Source organism: Pristiophorus japonicus, chromosome 6, assembly GCF_044704955.1.
Source record: "Pristiophorus japonicus isolate sPriJap1 chromosome 6, sPriJap1.hap1, whole genome shotgun sequence".
Lineage (NCBI taxonomy): Eukaryota > Metazoa > Chordata > Chondrichthyes > Pristiophoridae > Pristiophorus > Pristiophorus japonicus.
In genome coordinates this window covers 167,498,016-167,505,466 of record NC_091982.1, presented here as the reverse complement: position 1 = coordinate 167,505,466, position 7,451 = coordinate 167,498,016, and the positions used below count along the sequence as shown (strand labels likewise).

Here is a 7,451-nt window from a genome sequence, read left to right as displayed (position 1 = left end):
ACATCCTGACCTGAGTCTCAAGTGTCCAACATGTAGAAACTAACCTCTCTCCACAAGTACAGTGACCAACCCCTTTCCTAAGGGTAGGTAAGATAGTGACTGTAAGCACTGAGTATTGAGTGCAGTATTTACCTGAATTTTAATGAGCCCCGTGAATTTGCTATGTGTTCTCGCCAGGGATGCAATGGCGAATTTTAGAAAGCCCGGGAAACCCGTGGATGTGCCATTAAATTTCTAAGGAGTTTAAAATAACAGGAAACTGGAGCAATTTGAATATATAAATTGGTATCCCATCTCCCCTGAGTGGGTTACGTAACCAGTTGAACGTGCCTGTGTTAATCCCGGAAGTCGGCAGGATTGGAGCCGGCTTCAGGACACGTTGATTTTTTCGGTGAAATAAACACCCCAACTGCACCAAAACCCATGATCTCTTCAATGTTAAAACTCTCGCCATTGAAACTGGAACTTCAAAACCTCCAGAAACTAATACCTACCCCTATGCTTCATGCGCTGTATACCAGGAGCACGGCGATATTGTATAAAGGAACTGACCTCTCATTATGGCACATGGTCAGCTCATATTGCCAATGGATGCAGTGTTCAAAAAGCAACACAGCTAGTTCCATAGCATAAGGCCCTCATTATCTACCACACTGCCCATGGTTCCCTTTACAATAGAGAATGTATACAAAAAACAATCTTTTAAAGCCCCTGTACTTTGCAACACTCCATGTGTACAGCTCTCTACACAATTAGAGAAGGTATCCATCCTTCCTTAGTCCAATCAATTGAATACTTTTAATCATATTGAATTTATATTTTAATTTGAAATAAACAGTTCTGGAGAATAAATATAAGATAGTTACTAATGAATCTAATAGAGAATTCATGTGGAAATTCTTTACCCATATAATGGTTAGAATGTGGAATGTTAGAAAGAAAGGACGAATGAATGAAAGAAAAAGATATCATTATCTATAGTCTTTATTGTCTGCTCACTGAGTGGAATTTGCAGCATCAAGTTGGGATTGTTAAATTCTTGGCTATAACTTTGGGTCTTTTTCCTGCATTTTGCTGCAATTTCTACCCACTTTGGGCAGAAACAATGAATCATGTTGGTTTAGGGACCCAGGTCTAGTCTTTTATTTTTGCATTGGGCTTCAACTTAGGTTTGTGTCGGGACAAATCTTTTACCCACCTTGGATGCAGCTTTAGGCCAGGCAAGGTTGGGTCAGCTGGAGCCTCAATTATCTGCAACCTTATAGGTTCTACAGGATAAACGAGGTTCCACTGCATGACATGAAAGTCCGTCAATGTGGACATCTAACTTCTACACCTCAGTTGACCTTGCTACAAGAACTAAATATATTTTCTAACCTGATGCTCATACTTTTACACTGAGTATGGAAGCGTTGTCAATTTGTTCTCTGTAGCTCTTTGCAGGCAGTTGTGTGGTTTAGATAAGGAGCAGAGATATGCTAATGAGATATACTGAGAAGATAAGCTGCAGAAAATTAAGAAATCAAACCAAGCGGGAAGAAACAACTTTTCTGAATACGTTAAAAGAGATTTGGCCATCAATCAAAACTAAAACAACCTGAAGTTTGTGAGAAATAAATGCTGTTCAGTCATTGGCCACCAAGCCTCTGCCTTCCGTGAATAGTTGGTTCATGCAAACAGAAATGTAAAGGAAACAGCTAAATATGAGCAGGCAGGGTGTACTAATATGGTTACCTTATCAGATTTTCCACATGGGCACAGTAAACCCACCTCCCCATCACCACCGCCCTTCACGGAATTTAGAGAGGAAGCTGACCATCTGAGAGGATATATATATACAAGCTGCGATTCAGAGAAAGTTTAGATTTTTGGATCAGTCCCACCAGCGAGGAAATCTTTTTCGAGAAAATGAAGCAATTTCTTGTAGTACTGATTGGCCTCAGTGTCTTCACTTTGGTTGTGTTAGCAGGTGAGTGAGATCCCATTGTATCTCTTTATTGCTTATTTCAGTTTACTGTCTGATTTTAAGAAACCTTGTAACTTAAGCAAATTTTAAGACTAACAACTCTTAGATTCTGTAGAATCTATCAGATTTTCTGTCTGAGTGGATTTCAGTACGTGTAACAATGTCATTTACAGGACTGTATTGAACATACGAGCAAACTTCAATAGTTTTTTTGCGAACTAGCAAGACATATATTATCCAAAAGTTACAGAATATATTCCAATCCTTTATGTTCCTCAGCGGTTTCATTTCTTTCGATTGAACAATTACCTAAACCATGGGGAAAAAAACTAGCTGAAGGGGATAAAGTATTTATTATAAAAGTGTGTACAGCACAAATCAATTTCATGTTATTGGAAGAGCAATTATGATATAAATAAAATTGGTGGCTGGAGATGGTTAGCAAGGTTGTGTATTTCGAAGCACACTGATTCTAAACCAACAAAACCCACAACCACATTAACATAATTATCTACTGGAATAGAACTGGAGGTTTACTGCACCTTCGTTCCCTATAGACTAATTAATTTATCGACGGCCTGGTACTGGTCTGTGTGGTTCCAGTACTGGTCTTTACTCATACCAGAAAGGATTATTGCAATCTTTAGCAAGTGCTGTCATGAGGGATCACCAATGACCAGTGCAAGACGCTACTGATGGAACATGTGCCAACCATAACCAACACTAAAACTTCAGATGTTCTAATGTGTTTATCTACATATGCAATTGTTGTCTTACGATGACAGATAGAATCAACAGCATGGTGTCGGGATCAGTGCTCATCCTGTACCTCCGTCATTTTTAAAATTCATTCTTGGGATGTGGGTGTCACTGGCAATGCCAGCATTTATCACCCATCCCCAATTGCCCTTGAGAAGGTCGTGGTGAGCTGGCTTCTTGAACCACTGCAGTCCGTGTGGTGAGCGTACTCCAACAGTGCTGTTAGGGAGGGAGTTCCAAGAATTTGACCCATCAACGATGAAGGAATGGCAATATATTTTCAAGTCGGGATGGTGTGTGACTTAGAGGGCAACCTGTAGGCATGGTGTTCCCATGCACCTGCTGTCCTTGTCCTTGGTGGTAGAGGTCGTAGGTTTGGGAGGTGCTGCCGAAGAAGCTTTGGCGAGTTGCAGCAGTGCATGTTGTACACACTGCAGCCACGGTGCACTGGTGGTGGAGAAAGTGTGTTGTAAGGTGTTGGATGGGTTGCCAATCAAGTGGGCTGCTTTGTCCTGGATGGTGTTGAGCTTCTTGAGTGTTGTTGGAACACGCCTCCGACTTGCTCTTGTTGCCACAGTATTTATGTGGTTGGTCCAGTTAAGTTTCTGATCAATGGTGACCCCCCCAGGATGTTGATGGTGGGGGATTTGGTAATGGTAATGCCGTTGATTAGACTTTTGCTTGTTGGCGATAGTCAATGTCTCAAGACTGGCTGCAGTGATGGTGGAGACCTCAGGAGGAGGCCGATATGGATCATGCACATGGAATTTCTGGCTGAAGATGGTTGCAATCACGTCGGCCTTGTCTTTTTCAATCACGTGCTGGGCTCCGTCACCATTGAAGATGGCGATAGTATTAGAATCTCCTCCTTCCGTTATTTAATTGTCCACCACCATTCACGATTGGATGTGGTAGGATTTCAGAGCTTTGATTTGATTGTGGGATTGTTTAGCTCTGTTTATAGCATGCTACTCCTGCTTTTTATATGATGTAGTCCTGTCTTGCAGCTTCCCCAAATTGGCACCTCATTTTTAGCTATGCCTGGTGCTGCTCCTGGCATATTCTCTTTGAACCAGGGTTGGTTCACTGGCTTGATGATAATGGTAGAGTGAGGGATTTGCCGGGCCATGAGGTTACAGATTGTTGTGGAATACAATTCTACTGCTGCTGATGGCCCACAGTGCCTCATGGATGCCCAGTTTTGAGCTGTTAGATCTGTTCTGAATCTATCCCATTTAGCATGGTGGTATTGTCACACAACACAATGGAGAGTGTCATCCGTGTAAAGACAGGATTTTGTCTCCACAATGACTGTCCAGTGGTCACTGCTAGCCATGCTGTCATGGACAGATGCATCAGCGACATGGACATTGGTGAGCACGAGGTAAGTAGGTTTTTCCTTTGTGTTGGTTTTCTCACCACCTGTCGCAGGCCCTGTCTGGCAGATATGTCCTTCAGGGCTCAGTCAGTAGTGGTGTTAACGAACCACTCTTGGTGATGGACATTGAATTCCCCCACCCAGAGCACATTCTGTGCCTTTGCTATACTCAGTGCTTCTTCCAAGTGGTGTTCAACATGGAGTACTGCTTCATCAACTGAGGGAGAGTGGTTGGTGGTAATCAGCAGGAAGTTTCCTTGCCCATGCTTGACCTGAAGCCATGAAACTTCATGGGGTCCTGAGTCAATATTGAGGACTCCCAGGGTCACTCCCTCCCGACTGTATAGCACAGTGCCACAACCGCTGGTAGGTCTGTCCTGCTGGTGGGATAGTGATGGAGGAGTTAAGGTCATTAGCTGAAAATTATGATTCTATGAGTATGACTATGTCAAGCTGTTGCTTAACTAGTCTGTGGGACAGCTCTCCCAAATTTGGCACAACTCCCCAGATATTTGTGAGGAGGACTTTGCAGGATCGACTGAATGGGTGGGCCATTGTTGTGTCTGTCGTTAGTTCCAAGGTCGATGCTGGATGATCCATCTGGTTTTACTGATTTTTGTAGCATTTATTTACAACTGAGTGGCCATTTCAGTGTGCAGTATAAAGACAACCACATTGCTGTCACATGTAGGTCAGATCAGGTAAGGATGGCAGATTTCATTCTTAAAAGGATATTAATGAACCTGATGGGAATTTATGCCAATCCGATAGTTCCATAGCCAACATTATTGATATTAGCTTTTTATTTCAGATTGATCTAATTAACTGAATTTAAATTCCCCAGCTGCCATGGTGGGATTTGAACTCGTGTCTCTGGATTATTTGTCCAGGCCTCTGGATTACTGGTCCAGTAACATAACCACTTTCCTACCATCCCCTGTCATACATTAATGTTAAAAGCTGTTATTTAAAGCTGAGCACAATACAAGTTGGGATGTTTTAATTAATGGTCAGCACTTTGGTCAACAAGATATCAATAATACATTTTTTGATGCTCAGTCTATTAAGTCTTATATCTTTATTGGTTTAGAAGAATCACCAGATAGATTATAAGGATGTTCAATGTACATTTCCTTTTTAAATTCTGCTTTTAGTACAGAACAAGGCAGCCTAGGTATCTACACAAGTGCTCATTAAAGTAATAGATTTTTAAAAATAATTGTGTGTCAATTAATGTAAGGGAAATTTAGCACTGGAAAATTATACTATTTCAGATTTCAGGCACCCAATGCCAGTATCAAGCAGTCAGGTAAGGCACAATTAAACCTCCCTCTAATCTACTCCAGCAATGTGCCTCAGCCTCCTACTGCAGCAATGTGATATGTTGCTGTGCCACACCAGCCCTCCTGCGGTCTGTGAGATTGTCAGTTTAGCACTGAAGGAGGGCAATTTTGTGCTGTGGGCTCGTGCTCACTGGGATTTGGTTTTTCACAAAGGACCCTTACAGACAGCGGACTAAAACATGTTAATTGCATCAGTCTGGTCTTAAATTTATTTACTGCAGGATTTTCACTTTCTTTCCTTAAAGCAGTGAATCACAAGCCTTTTATTTTTGCTTTCCAGCTCCTACTGGTCAACAGAAGAGCTGTTGCTTGAATTACTCAAAGTCGGTCCCTAACTTCAAAAAAATCAAGGATTATAAAATACAGGAAAATGATGGCAGCTGCAGGATTGAAGCGGTGGTGTAAGTACTCAGAACATTGTCCATCTCTGGAGCCTGGCATTAAATACCCTTATAAGGCACCTGTAGTTATTCCTATCAATAAATCTAACCTGTTCCTTTTCAGATTCAGACTGAAGGACAGGTGGATTTGCTCTAATCCAGAGGATGAACGAGTGAAGAAACTTGTGGAAAAGCTTTCCCAAAAGGAGCAGAGGGGATGAAGATGATGTGGATTGTTTGCGACCAATGAAGAAACCACAACTGTCTGCACAGCAAAGAAAGCTTTCAAAAATCTTTTTTTTTAATGTCTGCTTTCCTACAAGTTTCCTGGTCATCAAAAAATTCACAAATGCAAGGAAGGTGCAAACATACAATTTCAATTTTTTGAACCGCCATCAGTCAAATTTGATGCTGTTCTTTACTGTCGGTGCTGCTTCTACACGTCACTGATTTACTCATTTGGTTTTATTAATGCTACAAATATCGATAGGGTGTGTCAGCCTCTGTATAGACAAGGAACAATTGGTACTTTCTCACTGAGAGAACCAGACCATAGGGTCGAATCTTTCCCACTCCCCCACGCAATTTTCTCACCTAGTCTCCTGAAGACAATGACCTGTGCTGGGGCATGACTCTATCTGCAGTGTCAGAAATTGGGGATCTTAGTCTGTGTGAGCCTACACAGTAAGTGTTCCCAGGCCACTCAGGGGTGGGTATCGCAGCCAAAACATCACATTTTATTTTTGTAACAAAGAAAAACTCCTGCCTTTCTGATGCAGGACAAACCTTAATAAAAAAACTAAATTTGAAAATGAAAATAAAAAGGAGATAGCCGTTTAAATTACTGATTGATGGTGAATGACATATGCATTTACAAAGTGCTATTTTGTTAAATGTGTTACATTGTAACTTACTTCCATATAACATCCTATAGCTGTCCTATGTAAAACATAGAATTATAGCTATATTAGCCCATAGACATACGTCAATAAAACAATGATCCTTTACTACATCTTCTTACATTTAAAGTGTCTTCACTGACAGGCAGGGGAAACCATTTTTGTTTGTTGACATATTTTGGAAACAGATTGAATGAAGTCTGTGGCCCTTTAAAATTGATTGAAGAGAACAATGCTGATTATGTTCATGACATGATGCACAGTAACTCATGGAGTCATTGCACTGTGAAGCACATAGAAATGGCCGCCGAATTTTAAAATGATTATTCAAAGCTATTTTTTCGCTGTATTTTCTAATGTCCCCCAAACCAGGGACTATGTTTAAAGGGTGACCTGTTCTGTTATTTATTCTGTTTTTCATTTGCCTGCGCCTGTTTAATCAAGTTTCTAAAGTGTGTATATATATATATTTATAATTTGTTGAACAGATTGTCTTTGTTTTCTATTATTAGCCTTTGCTATAACCCAAGCTGGGAATCCAATCACTGCCTAAATTTTTATGGCTCCATTTAATCTTAAAAGATATGTAAATAAATACCCCAAAGAATTTTAATACCCAATTACCAGCCTGATTTGTAACACTTGCACCTCATGTTCCATTATTTTTCTCAGTCGACCCGTTGTGTCAGGATTCCATGTGATAATAAAACAATTGTGTTGAATGGA

At 40.8% G+C, this 7,451-nt stretch overlaps 1 protein-coding gene across 1 annotated transcript; it reads left to right on the top strand.

Moving 5' to 3' along the window:
- Positions 1-1,900: 1,900 nt before the first annotated feature.
- On the top strand, positions 1,901-6,567 carry LOC139265276 (eotaxin-like). Its single transcript, XM_070882226.1, has 3 exons — positions 1,901-1,969; positions 5,727-5,847; positions 5,951-6,567. The coding sequence occupies exons 1-3, from the start codon at positions 1,909-1,911 to the stop codon at positions 6,045-6,047; spliced, it is 279 nt and encodes a 92-aa protein (XP_070738327.1). The 5' UTR covers positions 1,901-1,908; the 3' UTR covers positions 6,048-6,567.
- Positions 6,568-7,451: the final 884 nt, after the last annotated feature.

What these genes read in the sequence shown, in the direction of transcription:
- LOC139265276 (XM_070882226.1), top strand. Translation starts at nt 1,909, where the DNA reads ATGAAGCAATTTCTTGTAGTACTGATTGGCCTCAGTGTCTTCACTTTG. An exon ending in CACTTTGGTTGTGTTAGCAG is followed by an intron (nt 1,970 to 5,726) that starts GTGAGTGAGATC and finishes TTTGCTTTCCAG; the next exon opens with CTCCTACTGGTCAACAGAAG. An exon ending in TGCAGGATTGAAGCGGTGGT is followed by an intron (nt 5,848 to 5,950) that starts GTAAGTACTCAG and finishes GTTCCTTTTCAG; the next exon opens with ATTCAGACTGAAGGACAGGT.